Source organism: Choloepus didactylus, chromosome 16 (assembly GCF_015220235.1).
Source record: "Choloepus didactylus isolate mChoDid1 chromosome 16, mChoDid1.pri, whole genome shotgun sequence".
NCBI lineage: Eukaryota > Metazoa > Chordata > Mammalia > Pilosa > Megalonychidae > Choloepus > Choloepus didactylus.
Genome location: NC_051322.1, coordinates 47115172 through 47133245, shown reverse-complemented (window position 1 = coordinate 47133245; position 18074 = coordinate 47115172). Strand labels below are relative to the sequence as shown.

Sequence of the window (18074 nt, the reverse complement as noted above, 5' to 3'; positions counted from 1 at the left end):
GGTCCCTAGATTGTAGAGCAATCAAATCTATTCCTGAATTGTAATGGCTATCTACAAACTCTGAGATGTTGATCCCTTGGTGTATAACCTGATTGGTCTCTGGAACATTGGGTATCTGTGTGACATCTGAAACTCAGAGCTAGAGCTCAGCAGATGTGAATGTCAGTATTAACTCATACAGCAACTGTTAAAAAAAAAAAACTGAAAAAGACCCCAGACTTTAATTAGAAATATGAATAAAGCAGATCTGGTTAAGACTAGGGCAAATCGGGCCAAAGGGTAAAGGTTGAAACTGTGTGTTAAAATTTCAACTTCCATGTAAACCAAGGGAAGAGCTGTTTATTTGGTGCAGGATCTATATTTTCTAAACAATATAACTTCTCCAGTCAGCTCATTCAAACACCACAATTACATGGAACTTTGAATAGGAAGTAAGATACAGTAGGTCTATATAGGTTAGAGTGAAATAGCAACATATCCCAAAGTAAACTGGGTGGAGAATAAAAATATATATGCAGGCCCCCCTGAGGAGCTGGGGGAGGATGCGGAAGTGTTGGACTTCCTCACCTGGATTGTTGCTGATGTTATCACAAACATTGGGGACTGACGGCTTGATATGCTGAGCCCTCTGTCTTGGGGCTTGCCCCTGTGAAGCTTGTTACTGCAAAGGAGAGGCTAAACCTGCTTATAATTGTGCCTAAGAGTCTCCCCTGAGTGTCTCTTTTTTGCTCAGATGTGGCCCTCTCTCTCTAACTAAGCCACCTTGGTGGGTGATCTCACTGCTCTCCCCTCTACGTAGGACCTGACTCCCAGGAGTGTAAATCTCCCTGGCAACGCAGGATATGACTCCTGGGGACAAATCGGGATCCGGCATCATGGGATTGAGAACATCTTCTTGACCAAAAGGGGGATGCAAAACGAAATAAAATAAAACTTCAGTGGCTGAGAGATTTCAAATGGAGTCGAGAGGTCACTCTGAGGGACATTCTTATGCAATATATAGATAACACTTTTTAGGTTTTAATATATTGGAATAGCTAGAAGTAAATACCTGAAGCTATCAAACTCCAACCCAGTGGCCTTGACTCTTGAAGACGATTGTACAACAATGTAGCTTACAAGGGATGTCAGTGTACTTGTGAAAACCTTATGGATCGCATTCCCTTTATCCCATGTATGGATGGACGAGTAGAAAAATGGGGACAAAAACTAAATGAAAAATAGGGTGGGATGGGGGGGATGATTTGGGTGTTCTTTTTTACTTTTATTTTTTATTCTTATCTGATTCTTTCTGGTGTATGGAAAATGTTCAAAAATAGATTGGGGTGATGAATGCATAACTATATGATGGTACTGTGAGCAGTCGATTGTACACCATGATGATTGTATGGTATGTGAATATATCTCAGTAAAACTGAATTTAAAAAAAAAAAAAAAGAAGAGACATCAAATTAGAGACCTATTTCAAAACTGGAAGAACTAGAAAAAGAAGAGCAAAGTAAACTCAATGTAAGCAGCATGAGGGAAATAACAAAGATTAGACTGGAGATAAATGAAATAGAAAACAATATAACAATAGAGAGAGTCAACAAAACCAAAAGTAGTCTCTTTAAAAAGATCAATAAAATTGAAACCTTTAGCTAGACTGACAAAGACAAAATGAGAGGACACAAATAATGAAAATCAGAAATGGAAAGGGGGACATTAATACAGACCTCGCTGAAATAAAAAGGACTAGAAGTGTATGCTGTAAACAACTGTATGCCAATAAATTAGATAACCTTGATGAAATGGACAAATTCCCAGAAACACACAACCTACCTACATTGACTCAAGAAAAAATAGATCTCAACAAGCCAATTAGTAGTAAATTGAATCAGTAATCAAACACTTCCCAACAAAGAAAAGCCCAAGACCAGATGGTTTCACAGGCAAATTCTCCCAAACATTCTAAGAAGCTGTAACTGCAATTCTGCTCAAATTCTTCCACAAAATTGAAGAGGCAGGAACACTACCTAACTTATCCTAAGTATCCAACATCACGCTCATACGAAAGCCAGCTAGAGATACCACAAGAAAACTACAGAACAATATCTCTTATGAACATAGAAGCAAAAATCCTCAACAAAATACTAGCAAACTGAATCCAATAGCACATTAAAAGAATTATACACCATGATCAAGTGGGATTTATCCCTGGTATGCACAGTTGCTTCAACATAAGAAAATCAATTGATGTAATACACTGCATTAACAGAATGAAGAATAGAAACCACATGATCATCTCAATTGATGCAGAAAAGGCATTTGACAAAATCTAGCACTGCTTTTTTTTAATGCAATTTTACTGAGATATATTGACATAGCAGACAATCATCCAAAGTGTAAATCAATGGTTCATGGTATCATCATACAGTTGTGCATTCATCAACAAAAACAAATGTTATATGTTTTCATTACTCCAAAAAAAATAAAAATAAGAATAAAATAAAAATAAAAAGAACATGAAAAACATCCCATGCCAGTTATCCCCCCCCATTATTTATTTATTTTTGTCTTTTATTTTCTTACTCATCTGTCCATATACTGGATAAAGGGAGTATCAGTCACAAGGTTTTCACAATTACACAGTCACACCACAAAAGCTATGTGGTTATACAATCATCTCCAGGAATCAAGGCTACTTGGTTACAGATCAACAGTTTCAGGTATTTCCTTCTAGTTATTCTAATACACTAAAAACTAAAAAGGGATATCTATACAATGCATAAGAATAACCTCCAGAAAGACCTCTCAACTCTATTTGAAATCTCTTAGTCACTGAAACTTTATTTTGCTTCATTTCTCTTCCCCCTTTTGGTCTAAGAAGGTTTTCTCAATCCCACAATGCCAGGGCCAGCCTCATCCCCAGGAGTCCATGTCCCATGTTGCCAGGGAGATTCACCTCCCTAGGAATAATATCCCATGTAGAGGAGAGGGCAGTGCATTTACCTGCAAAGTGGGCTTAGAGAGAGAGGCCACACTTGAGCAACAAAAGCTGTTCTCTGGGGGTGACTCTAAGGCATAAGTGTAAGTAAGTGTAGCTTCTCCTTTGCAGGAATAAGTTTCATAAGGACAAGCTCCAAGACTGAGGGCTTGGCCTACGAAAATGGTAGTCCCCAATGCTTGCGAGAATATCAGGAATTCCCCAAATAGCACTGCTTCTTGATAAAAACATTTAGAACACCAGAAATAGAAGGAAACTCCCTCAATATGATAAAGGGCATATATGAAAAACCCACAGCTAACACTCTCCTTAATTGTGAAAGACTGAAAGCTTTCCCTCTAAGATCAGGAATAAGACAAGGATGCTTGCTATCACCACTGTTATTCAACATTGTACTGGAAGTTTTTGCCACAGCAATTAGGCAAGAAAAATTAATAAATTTCATCCAAATTGGAAAGGAAAAAGACCACTAAATTCAGAAAGAACTGTCTCTTCTACAAATGATTCTGGAAAACTGAATCTCCATTTTCAACAAAAAGGAGAACCCGTACCTAACACCATATACAAAACTAAACACAAAATGGATCAAAGAACTTAATATAAGAGCTAGAACTATCAAATTCCTAGAAGAAAATGCAGGGAAGCATCTTCAGGACCTGTGCATTAAGCAATGGTTTCCCAGACTTTACACCCAAAGCACAAGCAACAGAAGTAAAAATAGATAAATGGGACCTCATCAAAATTAAAAACTTGTGTTCTTCAAATGACTTTATCATGAAAGTAAAACAACAACCTACATAATGCAAGAAAATATTTGGAAACCACATATCTGATAAAGTTTTAATATCCAGACTATATGAAGAAATCCTTCAACTTAACAACAAAAAAGACAAACAATCCAATCAAAAAATGGCCAAAAGGCTTGAATAGACATCTCTCTAAAGAAGATATACAAATGGTCAGAAAGCACATGAAAAGATGCTCAACTCCATTAGCCATCAGAATGCAAATCAAAACCACAATGAGATACCATTTCATAGACATTAGAATGGCTGCTATTTTAGAAAAATGGAAAATAACAAGTGTTAGAGAGGATGCAGGGAAATAAGAACACTCAAGCATATTGCTGGTTGACAATGTAAAATGGTGCAGCTGCTGTGGAAGACAGTTTGGCAGTTCCTCAGAAAGCTAAGTAGAGAACTACCATATGACCTGGCAATTCCACTACTAGGTAGATAACCAAAAGAACTGAAGGCAGTGACTCAACCAGATATTTGCAAATATTCATAGTAGCATTATTCACAATTGCCAAAGGATGGAAGAAACCCAAGCATCCATCAAACAATGAATGGATAAATACAATGTGAGATATACATTCAATGTAGTATTATTCAACCATAAAAAAGAATGAAGTCCTGATACAGGTGATAACATGGATGAACCCTGAAGACATGTTTAGTGAAATAAGCCAGATACAAAAGGACAAATATTGTATAACTGCACTTATTTGAAATAATTAGAATAAATAAACTCCGAGTCAGAATCTAGAATATGTGGTTATCAGGGGATGGTGTGTGTGTGGAGGGGGTGTAGAGACTGGGAAGTTAAGGCTTAAAATGTACAGGGTTTTATTTGGTAATGGATATTGGCAATGGTAGCACAATATTATAGACTCAACAGCACTGAAATATTTATCTGAATATAATTAAAAGGGGAAATGTCAGATTATATGTCAGATCATTAGCCATCAGGGAAATGCAAAAAAGCCCATGAAACTACACTACACATACAGTGAATCCTAAGTTACACCATAAACTTTAGTCAATAGTACAATCATAAAAATGTGCTATCAGCAATTGTAACAAGTGTCCCACACCAATGCAAGATGGTGGTGGTGGGGTAATGTATGGGAATCCTGTATTTTATTCATGATTGTGCTGTAAACCCACAACATCTCTAATAAAGAAGAATAATTAAAAAATAAAAAAATCTACATTATCCACAAACTCCTGCTTGATGCCTCCAATATTCTTATCGACCTGCTTTTTTAACTCTTGTATTTTTATTGGAAATTGTCCCCTAAATTTTAAACATTAAGTATACTATCTTTGGGACAAAGAAAGTTTTCATAAAACCCTCTATTTTCTACTCTAAAAATTAAGAAAAAATAACTTCATGTTAAGAATCTCCTTTTGTATCCTAAAACATTTTTAGAGATGGGACACCATTTGAATATTCTTGCCCAAAACTGTGACATACTTTCTATCTGTGAAGAATACTCAAACCCTTGAATTTACAGGCAATTTGGGATTTCTTATAGCTATCTTATTCAAAAGTCCAAGTCAATTTCAAAATATAGACAATATTTTTCAAACAATATGCATACTTTAAGAATATTTATTTAACGTATTTAATGTACCAAGTTCTGGTAAGTACTATGGTTAGTTGTAGATCAATACAGACACTGACTTCCAAGATCTTACAATATTGTGGGAGAAAGAGACATGAACAAACAACAATACAATGGGCTAATTGTTACAGTGTTGTTCAGTAAAATGTCGTATGAGATTTCAAGAGAGCACAGCTAACCTAATTTTGGAGAGTGAGGATCACTTATTGGGAAGACATGAAGCACAAATAGGTGAAAGACAAGAATTCTGTGGGTTAAGGCCCAGAGGTAAGATACTTAATCAAAACTAGGGCATTGTTCATGAAGGGACATGAAGCTTAAGAGTAAGTATTGTTTTATAAAGGGTCTTTTATACATGACAAAGACTGAATCAATCATAGATGCAAAAGAGATTCAGAACAGAGTTTTAAGCAGATAACTGACAGTTATATTTAGAAAGAAAAGACATATGGCCTATTTTTTTGGAGAATAGATGGTAAGACAAAATAACTGGAGGAAAAGGACTCAGTTAAAGGGCTGTTACAGTAGTTCAAAGAATGAGAATGACCTGAATCAAAATAGTACATTATTGATGGAAAGAGACGTTTGTATTTGAGACACATTCCAGAAGTGAAATCAAAGCAAATTTGTAATAAAAGGTGAGGAAAAATGAGAAGACAATATGATTAATGAACTTTCTGGCTTAGGTTACTGAATGAATAGGGTGATGCTCACTGTACCTGGAGGCACAGAAGGAAGAAGAAATGATTAGCTCAATTTTGTGTATTTTGAATTTGAAATGCTTGAAGGATATTTATTCAATGGTGTCCAAAAGACATTAGTATATAGGTCTTAGATTTAAAAAAAAGTGAAATCTGAGCTAGAAACATCAGTTTCATATAGGAAGCATGTATTGTATAACTGCTGTAATTTCAAACGGGATCACCAAATATGAGAGTACAGTGAGAGCAGGACACAGCTGGAGAGCAACAATATTTTCAATATGGCCAGAGGAAATAATGGCCTACCACAAAGACTGAAAGGAATATCTACCAAAATATGGGTAAAGCCTGTAGAGGGTCAAGAGAAGAAGAAGAGAAAGAGGAAGAGGAAGAAGAGGAAGAAGAAGAGAAGAGGAAGAAGAAGAAAGCCAGCCAGCCATGAGAAGAGAGCTTTTCCAGAAGGAGGTCATGATCAACAGTTTCATTTCCAGTAACACACAAAATGAAATTGTTTATTTGCTTTAATTTGTAGTGTCTGTATATACATATTATGGGTTTGCATTTAACAATTTATCAGTTACTGCTGCTTAAACTTAGTGGGTAAAAGCAATCTCCATTTTACTTGCTCACAATTCTGTGGGCAACCAAGGTAAGCTGGGAACAGTTGGGTGGTTTTTCTGGTCTTGCCTGAAGTCACTAGTGCAGCTATTGTCATCTGGCAGTTTTGTAACTTCTGACTTGCTATCGTAATGGTTATTTTCGCTTAGTGCTAGCTTAGTTCCATCCCTTTACATGGTACTATATATAGTTGTTTATACTGGTTATTGTAACGGTAACAACTCCCCCTCCCTTTTTTGAATCCATAAAAACCCTAAACTCCTCAGACTCCAGGAGACAGATTTTAGGCCGACAGACCATCTGTTCTCCTTGCTTTGTGTAGCAACAAACTCTCCCTTTTGAAACCCTGGTGTCATAGATTGTCTGTTATGTTTCAGGCAGAGAACCCTCACATTTGATTGGTATCAGTTTGACAAAACAAGGGGGTCCAAAATGGCCTCACTTACTTGTTTGGTAGTTGACGCTGGGTGTTGGTTGGACTTCACTCTCTACCTGGTTATTAATCCTCAAGTACAGTAAATCAACTTCTTTACAAGGTGATCTTAGGGTGGAAAGAGCATGAGGCTAAAGCTTCAAGGCCTCTTGAGAATTTGCTGAAAAGGTATATGATATCACTTCTGACACCTCAGTTGTTTAAAACAAGTTGTCCATGTTTAAGGATAGGCTCAGCCTCTTAATGGAAGGAGATACTATTTATAATTTACTTATTTTTTATATATTTTATATATAATCCACCATGACTTTCCCTTTGGCCATAAGGATACACATTTCCTAGATGTAAAATGCATCTACCACCAACAGTCTTAAAGTATTATCCAATCATGGCATCAGGTTCAAAGCTCATGATCTCAAGATCTGCCTCCGGTCTAGATGCAGATGAGGCTCCTCAAGTGAAGCTCTTCTTAATCTAGATAACTATAAACTAAAAATACAATTAATCTTCTCCCAACACACATGCATATGCAAGCATAAACACACACCACACAATAATGAAAAAGGAACAGGATAACTACAATAGACAACCCCATTCAAAAGAGGAGAAAAAGAATGTCACAGCAATTCCATAAATTCTGAAATCCAGCCAGGCACATATTGTCAGGGCCCCATAATCAAGAGGCAAATAATATTTCTTGATTAGAACCCAGTTATAATGGTTTGTTGGCTCCTCCGTTTGGGCTCTGGCTCTTCTCTCTGAGACATTTTTTTCTGTTTTCATTAAAAAAAAAATCACACATTTCTAGTTGCCTACATTTCTCAGCCTGTATTTTGACCAGCCTGTATTTTGAGAAAGTTTGGGGGGGGTGGGGGCTCAACATCTATTTTCATTTTTAATCACCTCGGTCCCTTTTAAACCAAACTGTCAGTGCTTTTTTCAGTATAGTTATATTTAAAGCAAAATATACAGCTTTATATATAAAGCTAAATTTATCTATGAATTTTGTTACAGTTCATTCAATGCCCCAAAATTCAAAGTCTTAATTCTTCTTGAGATACCACTCTTTCTACTTTGAACATGTAAAGCTACTGTAAGTCAACACTCTTAAGAATCTTACAAGCTCTTTGTCTAGGTGAGAAGCTCTGTTAGGTAACATTTAGTGTCTTGCTGCTGTCTTAAGAAAGGATCTTATGTCCACAACATTGATTTTTTCTTTATCCTGAGGCTTTTACTTATTTTGAAAATCTTTCTGGCTGGAGAGACTTGAGATAAGAAGCAGAAAAATTTAAGAAGATGCCTACAGACCCCCTAGGAAATTACAAATCTTAAGAGTTTGGTCCTACAGCAGTATGACATGCCCGAACTATAGAAAGATGTGTATCAAAGAGAATATGGTTATGGCTTTTGGAGCATGGAGTAAAATCCAGTAAGATTCATATGAACCTCCAAAAGTTTTTAACAGAACTCTATGAGCTTGGAATTAAAAGCAACAGAGACAATTCAAAATGCAAAGAAGCCTCTTATCCCCCAACTTATTATGGACAAGAAGTAGTTTGAGAAATCTGCTCAAGACCATTTCTTATGGAAAGAAAAGGGCTTCTCATAAATAAGAGCCCATGGAGTAGAGCAAAGAAGTAAACAGAAAATAGATTAAGAAACAAATCCCAGGGAACAGAACTGGATACTAACCAAGAAACATCCCCTGGTCCCAAAATAAACGGACCTGACTACATGTGCCCTGATAAATATCAGAATTTTATGGATCAATGAATGCTATGTTCTTTTCGTTCTTTCCCTTTTTGAATAAGAGTGTCTATTGTGATTAGCCTATCCCTGTTTCACCACTGGATGCTAAGTGTGCAGAAGCAGTATTTAACTTGCCATTTTACTTTACAGATTTTTGGATCAAAAGAAGTTGTGCCCAGAGAATTTCTTTTGCATCCAGATTTGTTGCAGAACATGAGATCATGACCTCGAGCATGATACCATGATTGAATGAAATGTTGTGGGAGGAGATGATTGTAGTTCCCATTCAGGAGGAAGGGAGTTAATTATGTGACCATTAGACTGACTGTGATATTGTTACATAAATAGTCCCCAATGAATTATGCCTTCTGGTATCCACAGCTTGAATAATGCTCTCCCACATTAACGCTGGCTTGATATATGATTTCCTTTTGCCACTAGGACAAACAAGACACAAGCAAAGCTTCGTTAAGCATTTGCCCACTGGGACTTGTCCTCTTGGAATACTCTCTGCCAGCATCCAGGCATGTGAGTGAGGATATCTTCGTTTCTTGTTGAGTTATCAGATGCGGATAGTCACATGATTGGTCCCAGGCAAGAACCAGCATAATTGCCAAGCTGAGCTCAGAACAAATAACTTCATGGTGACCAAAAAAAATGGTTGTTTAAGCCACAAAGTTTTGGTGACTGTGTGTGTGTGTGTGTGTGTGTGTGTGTGAGAGAGAGAGAGAGAGAGAGAGAGAGAGAGAATAGAAAAAAAAAAGTGAGAAAAAAACACAAAGGCCAATGGTTACTTTGCTGAAAATATTTTCAGTAGAATGATAGGGACAAAATCCAGATTGCAATGGATAAATGAGCAATTGTGGGGTGAGCAATCAGAGATAGTAAGTTTAGCCAACTCTCTCCAGAATGCTGAGGGGAAGGAAGAGAAAAAGAAAGAGGGATATATATACTTTTTTTTCTTAAAAATAAGAGAAACATCATTATTTTAAGAAATGATGACAAGAGCGTGTTAAGAAAAAAGATCTGGAAGATAGAGTGGTAAGAAGATATAACTAATGGACCAAGATCTCTACAAAAGCAGACGATGGAATGCTACAGATAGGGGGAGGAAATCTTTCACTAAAGGGCAAAAGGAATGTTTAAGAAATTCAAGAATATTAATAGATGGGATGACAAGAGTTGAGGCATATCTGTTACTATAGGCCCTATTTTCTCTGTGAAATAAGTGATAAATTATTAATGAGGTAGAGGATTCAGAGGTTTGAACAAAGGAGAGAAGAAAAAGAGTAACCCCTGTAGAATCCTAAAGAAAGTTCTGGCTGACAAAAAGAAGAATTTCAGAATGCTATTAGACACCCCATTGCGTTTGGAGGCCATGGATGCATAATATTTCAAATGTGGATTATCACACTATCAGGAATAGATAACATAGCACTGAGGCGAATAGCATGTGCTTTGATCTCAGACACACAGCCACTGACTGTGATCTTGGGAAAATCAATCTCTCAAATAATTTTCCTCATCTGTAATTGGGGATAATGGCACTTTCCACTTCACATGGATTTTGTAAGAATTCATTGAAATGTTGCATATTAAGCACTTAATACAGCCCATGGTATATAGTAAGCCCTTGATAAACATTCACTCTATTCTCACTGTTATTGATGACAATGTTATTGTTTTTATACAACATATCCTTAATATTTTATTTATATGCAAAGTTATCCAGGTGATTTATTTCCATCATTTTTCAGTGTTTTCTCATTCTTTAAAAATAAAATTTAGAGAAAACTTTCATAGTAACTACTCCAAAGAATATGCCTTTCAAAGTTCAAAATTGCCGACATCTCTGCTAATCATGGGCTTTGCAGTGAAAATCACTGTAATATAAAAGGCAGGTGAATTGCAAAAGTTGATCATAAAAAGATTGATCTTTTGCTCATTAAACGTATTCACTACCCAAAGTAGATGCTAGCTTCACAATTATAGACCTTTAATAAAAGGCTGCTTATCATGATTATAAACAAAGAAATATCTTCCCCAAAGGAAACCTCATATCCATCAGCAGTCAGCCAATCCTAGAAAACCATTAATCTACTCTGTGTCTCTATAGTTCTATCTATTCTGGACATTTCACATAAACAGTATCATATAATGTGTAGTTTTTTGTGATTATGGTGATGCACAACTCTAAATACACTAAAAACAACTGAATTGTATATTAAATGGATGAGTTTTACAGTATGTAAATTATCTCAATAAAGCTGTTAAAAAAAAAACAAAAACTGTTTGTAGAGAAATACAGTTGACAATTTAGTGAAAAGTGAAAATGTTGCAAATTAAAAGAAGACAAAAAACTCTTGGCCTAGAAAGGGCATCACATCCTATCTCCTGTCCTTCACCCCAAATCAATCCCACCATAAATGCACTTCTCATCCTTGAAAAAACCCAACTTCAATGGGGGAAACATTGCTGTAGATTGAACAAAGAGTATTATCTCAGCTATGATTTCTGATGTGGGAGGTTCAGCAGAAGGTGTTTAAATAGAACTGTACTTCAGCAAATACTCCCTTTTCTTTTGCTGGGCCCTTTCTGGACCAGCTTGACTTCATCATTGCACAAGCCTTTTCCAGCAATTGGAATGATAAAACATGAGATTTGGGAAACTTCTAGAGATAATTAATCCACATGCCTGTTTTGACTTCTTATGCTAAAACCCAGATGAATTAACATTATCTTCAGCTCCAGATAAGAATTCCTTTGTACATATAACTCATGGTGGCTATTAGAATGGAATTTAGAACAGAGGCTTCAGGTAATAATCATCAAATCTAACAGTGTTCTTCTCCTTTGATTTGTTCTCTGAACAAATAATCTCCTTGGGAACTGATGAAGGGGTTGCTGATCATCCCAGCACTAGACACGCACTAGATGGTATTGTTGTTGATTAATGAATAAAATGCTGATACAAATTGAAAAGTGTACAATCTCAAAGGTACAATCATTTGAAACTTTTATTGGGTAAAATGTTTGTAAAGCAGTAAAAGTGTTAAGAAGTATCCTTTTCCTCCATTTCACTCAGGCATTCTGAAATTATTAAAATGCACTCAAACACATTCACAAAAATTTAGTATGTTATACAGAATAATTACTCATTTTAAATATTTCTTACAGAACTAACCCACTTTATCTGAAACTAGGTTTTATGCTAAGGTTAACCTAATTCTGAGTTATGATCTCTAGGAAACTGTTCGGCATAATTTTTCCATGAACAGCCATGGGTGGCTACTTGTTTGGAAATAATAGGTCTTGTTAGCTTTTCTTTATTTAAACACAAACACAACACAAATGATTTTTTTAAAGATTTCTATCCATTCATGTTTAATTTTCTTAAATTTTATATTTTTGAGGAAAATTGTCAAGATAAAGTTGTCTAACTAATATTACCAAAAGTTTATTTTTCCTAATGATAATAAGATGTTTTTTCCTTCATTTTGGTAGTTTAGTTAGAAAATAAAATTATTTTTTCATCTTTCAAGAATATAACTGGGTACCAGTCCATTCCCAAAATGTTAATTCAAAAATCGATAACTGAATATCTAATCAATACGTGTGGTGAACTAAACAAAAACTACAAATAATAAACATAGACAAATATAATCTATTTTCCAGTTCAATACTAGCAAATCTAACTACCAAATATAAAGCCAGTAATAAAACAAAATAACATTTTTAAAAATTTAGAAAATAAGTCTAGAGGATAGGACTTGAAATTAATAGAGGTCGTTATGAGCATTTATTTCACAATAAACTTCCTTTCAGATAAATTATATAAAATATCATATTTAATTTACTTATAAACATATTATTTGCCACTATTGCTGTTTTTTATCTAGAAGCTTGTTTATCTGACATTGCTATTTTGAATGCATTTAGCATTGTCAAAATGTTCCCTCTGCCCTTCAGGGTCATAGAGCAGAAGCTGAAATGGGCTTTAGAGTCAGATGGAACTCAGTTCAAATTCCAGCTCTGGTGCTTATTACATGCATGGTGATGTGAATGTCTTTTCTCTTTTCTAAGTCAGAATTCACACCTGTAAAAGTAGGATTTGTATAAAGAAATAGGAAAATATGTATCTGTCAAATTCCTAGAAAATAGCAGGTTATTCAGTAAATGGTAGCTCTTACTATGGATAGGTGCTTCAGATGTATCTGGAAAAGACAGGTTCTACTTTGGGTTTTTATTCATTCTTTTATTCCACAGATGCTTGATAAGTGCCTACTGCTTTTTTTAGGCACTGAGCTGAAGGTATCTGGAGACAGCACTAAGGGAGCCAAAACTGGTGCTTGTCCTCTTGGAGCTCTTCTACTTATTTAGTTGGCTAATTTACAAAATATACTAATACAGGTGTGCTGGTTTGAAGCTGTTATGTACCCCAGAAAATGCCATGTTCTTTTAATCCATTCCTGTGGGTGCTGACCTATTGTGGGTGGGACCTTTTGATTAGGTTGTTTCAATTGAGACGTGACCCACCCAATTCAAGGTGGGTCTTTATCCTTTTACTGGAGTCCTTTCTGAGAGGAAAACAGACGGAAAAACCCAAGAGAATATAGAGAGAAAAGACTGGGAGAAGATAAGAGAGGACCCACAGAAGCTCAGAGAGGAGGCTTCTGGAACAAGAAACTGAAAGCTGCGAAACCCAGGAGAGAAGGACTAGCAGATGTCACCATGTGCCTTCCCATGTAACAGAGGTGTCCAGGATGCCAGCAGCCTGTCTTCAGAGTCCAGGTCTTACCCTGTTGATGCCTTAACTGGGACATTTTCATGGCCTTAGAACTGTAAGTTTTAAGTTAATGAATCCCCATTGTAAAAGCCAATCCATTTCTGCTTTATTGCATTCCAGCAGCTTTAGCAAACCAAAACAACAGGTAAGACTCTTATCAGTATTCCTTAAGATAAGCTATGAAATATTTTAACTTCTTTTGTGAATTATTTTATCTAAGATAATCTTTTAGTGGGCCTATTATCCATAGTGTTTATCAGTTTATCTGTTCAGAACCTCATGTGGGATTATGGAAGGAACAAGAACATGGGCTTTGATAACAGATGAAAGTATGTTTGAGTTCTTCCTTGTGACCTTGAAAAAGTTACTAAACTATTTTAAATTATTATTTTCCCCATTTGTCATTTGGATTTAACAATAAGCATTCAACAGTAATTTTGTGAAGTCTAAAACATAATAACATAATAAAGCACAGTGCCTGACTTATATTGTTTTCAATATATGGTAACTGTTATAATTGCTTATTAAAACACCTATGAAACTTCTCTCATCACTTTTATCAACATGCACAATTGCTAAAACACATATCAGATGTACAGCAGAGAATATCAATAAATATTATTCTCTTCTATCTACATAATATATCTTTCAAGGCCAGGACACCATCAGTCCTGTGTCCTGAAAAGTGTTTCACTGGAGTGTTCTGATTTGGGGAAACATGGAAGTAACAGAAATAATGTAATAAAAACATAGAATGATAATAATTTTATAGAAAAAATAATAGCTAACATATATTGACTACATATCATATGCAGGCTATTGTTCTAACACAAAGCCATTATCTCCATTCCCATCAGGTAACAAAACAAGGTGGTTCTAAAGACTGCAATCTTAAAGACTGCACTCCAGTGCTTCTCAAAGGAGACCACACCCTGCACCAGGAATTGTGAGTGGCACCTTATAACATTCTTAAAGACAGATACAGTAACAGTGGTGAAGGAAGGGAAATAGCATAGATTGGTACCAAAATTACCCAACTCTATGGGTAGTCTAGTTCTGCATTAGTTGCTCAGAAATATATTTTTCATAAAAGGTATGAGACTTTTTTATCACTCCTAAATAATGTATGGAAAATAAGCAAAAGTTACAGTGATTTAAAGATTGAACTCCCTTCAGAATAATAAAGACAAACAGTTTAAAAAGACAAAGGGAGAATCATTATATTCTCTTTCAACAGACTTATTAAGTATTTCTTTAGAACTAAATAACTCATTAAAAAGGGCAAGCTGTCCTTCTATACACCAATTTACTCATCTAATCATCTAATCAGTTTAGTGTCCCAAAAAGGATGTAAACACTATTTAATTTACTAGTCAAGTTGGGTTATGGAAATTACTACTTAGCATGATTGCCTCTGGATAAAGAACAAACAGACAGGGGAAAAATCTATTTAACAAGGTCATTTTGCCCTTCTGGACTATCAAAAGCATGTCTAGATTAGTAAATTAGGTAACTTAGCAAAGATTCTAAAAAGTATTCCAACTACCATAAAAAATAACACTAATCACCTGGATTCTTTAAATAACAGAGACTTACAAGCTCTGTAGCACCTACAAAAAGTAAGTCACTTACCCGTTTCAAATGCTCCTGTATTTTAGACTCTACATCTTGAATATGTGAAATCATTTTGTTGACACATGGTGCCGGGATGTTTACTAAAGCACAACTGTGACGTCGACTTGGGTAGCTAAAGTAAATGCCTTTATTCACCCCTAAAGATAAAATAGACAAAGGATGTTAGGTAGCAGTTATATATAGAATAGTAAACCTTGGTGTTCAGGATGTGAAATAAATATTCTGCTTTATTAGTACTAATATTATTAAAATTCCTTTAATACATTTATTTATGGGTTAAATAAATGTTAGAGAATTATAGAACAATCCTCAAAAATGTAAAAGCTAAAAATAGTCATTTTTGACTTTATAATGTAACAAAGAGTCTAAATAAAACCTCAAGCAAAGGGCGGAGCATCATGAAGAAACATTGAAAAATAAATAAAGTAGGTAGAGAACAAGTTAGTCTATCTGTTTCTAAATAATTATTAAAATATGACTAAAATACATTTTAAATACTCCCTTCAGAGGGATTCCTTATCTTCCAATGTAAAGAATATTCAACCATCTAGCCATTTAAGACTAATAAAGTTCTGTCTTAAATCCAGCATGAGTTTCTCCTGCTGAAAAAATAAAAGCAGGTCTCCTTCATCCTCATAATAACCTCATTTTCTACCTTCCATTTCAGAAAATTGGAGTCTCATGTGAAGAGTGATTGATGTTCTCACTATTGCATTCAAGCTGTAGTCATCATAAAATCCACTCAGCCCGATGTGCCTCAGTGATTCTAATCCTGGCATGTCCTGAATCGACTGAAGGTTGCAGAAGCACTGCAAAGTTGTCTATGAAATTCCACCAAAGTGCTTACTCGCAATACTTTTGACTCTAAGAACTCTATTGGCCTGGATTATAGATGCAATCACTGATTTTAAATGGAAGACACAAAATAGGCTCAGAGCCTCAATGATAACAATTTGATGTCCTCATTCAAGTTGACCTTGAGGAACAGAGAAGTAATGCTGTTGCCTACAGACTGTGCCTTCCGTTTCAATGCCACCCCACAGAGGTGGTAAATGTTTCAGTTATCGTCTTTAAACTGCAGTCTTTTAAATGTTGTTTTAAATGAAGCCCTAGTAATATTCTCCTCCCAAAACACAATCTGTGAAAATGGCATATGTTTCATTTATGATAAAGGTGTTTATTCCATTTATACATATGAGTCTAAAACTAACAATCTTTGAGCACTAAAAATGTGTGCTCAAACATGGGACTAAGAACCCCTAATGTAACATCTTATTTAATCCTTACAACAGTCTTATGAAATGGGACTATCTTGATTTCACAGATGAGGAAAGCCTTAATAAAGTTATATAACTTCTCCAAGTCCATACACTTGATAGGTTTACAAGAACTGGGACTTGAACTACATCTTTCTGGTCACGGAGAGTTAGCTATAATATGAAGGTCCTTTTTACATTTAATAGTACGGCAAAATGAAGACAAACAGGCAAAATGGTTTGTTTTAGAGCATCTCAAATGCTTCACATATTACTTGTTTTCAAATTTTGAGTATTCCTTCATGATAGGAATATTGATTTTCTAAAGTATTTTAGTGGACCTTGACCATACTCTGAATACATATAGTTGCTCTGAATACTCTGTGTGCTATATTCCATCAATCCTCTTTAGTTCATACACAGATACATCTTCATCTCTGCAATAGTTGGAGGACCAAAGACCAAGCTGGTGAAAATTACATATTGATCTTTCCAAATGTCTGGATAAGGACATGTTGCCCTTCCGTCTAGAAATACAAAGGTTCTGATACACATTTAACAACCAAGTAGTTGCCTTTATACTAAAAACATTTGTTTTGCTTCATTAAATGTGGGGAAAACAAGGATAATAATGAGTCATTTCACATTTTTCTTGCATGTGGCACTCTCAACCTATTTTGTGAATACTAACTAATTCCCATAGCACTCCTATGGTTTAGAATAAACATTCTACACATGGAAAAGTAGAGGAAATTAAGTACTGTAACCTTAAAATTTACATTAAAAGTCTGCAAAAGACATGGATTCACAAGCAGCACAAGATAGAACCATAATTCAGAATTTCTGATTACTGACGTATTTTTATTCCAATGCATGGATGGCATCTATTTAAACTGTCCTTTCTATTTCTTTTTAATTTTACCTAGCTTAACAAGATAGCAAGATAAAATCAAAAAGATTGCTGAACTAGGTATCCATGTACATTTACTTTTGACTTGATGGATGATTAGCTGTCTATCTTTGACTAATCTACTCAAAAAAATGGGTTGGTAGGACATTATCTAATATTTTTTCCACCTAAAGTTCCATGATACAATGATATTAATGGTTTTGGACAAATGTAAATTTATGGAGCTCCTTCTTGTGAAGCCCATGTACATATGGCCTAAATACAAATGGCATTGAAGCCTAAATATAAATGGTATTTAAAAGAATTAACTGCCAGCAAGACTCTCATTTAACTCCCACTCCTCAGTCCTAACTCTCTTGAATACACACATGAAAGACAAGATCCTCCTGACTCTTGGCTAGAATTGAAGTTTGCTGAGAGTCTCAACATGAAATTTCTATTTGGACAAAACTATGGACTAGCTGGCTATGGACAAATTAAATAGAAATACTGTATTTATAAACTACTTTCTCTGCTCAGTGAATTTTATCCTGGCATAATTTATCCACCCAGTTCCAATAATTCAACAGTTTATCTCCTACTATTCTTCC

General features: G+C 35.3%; 1 protein-coding gene and 1 long non-coding RNA gene across 4 annotated transcripts in view; one reads left to right on the top strand and one right to left on the bottom strand.

Annotated features, from left to right (window-relative positions):
• CCDC178 (coiled-coil domain containing 178) overlaps window positions 1-18074 on the bottom strand; it is a 513958-nt gene that overhangs the window by 454013 nt on the left and 41871 nt on the right. For all 3 annotated transcript variants that reach the window (XM_037806200.1, XM_037806202.1, XM_037806201.1), the window contains exon 4: window positions 15316-15455. In XM_037806200.1, coding sequence (XP_037662128.1) covers window positions 15316-15455 — 140 coding nt within the window. The remainder of the gene's footprint in view (window positions 1-15315; window positions 15456-18074) is intronic.
• On the top strand, window positions 5529-16800 carry LOC119511696. Its single transcript, XR_005212231.1, has 4 exons — window positions 5529-5663; window positions 9339-9425; window positions 14541-14629; window positions 15986-16800. It is a non-coding gene; the product is annotated as an uncharacterized LOC119511696 (long non-coding RNA).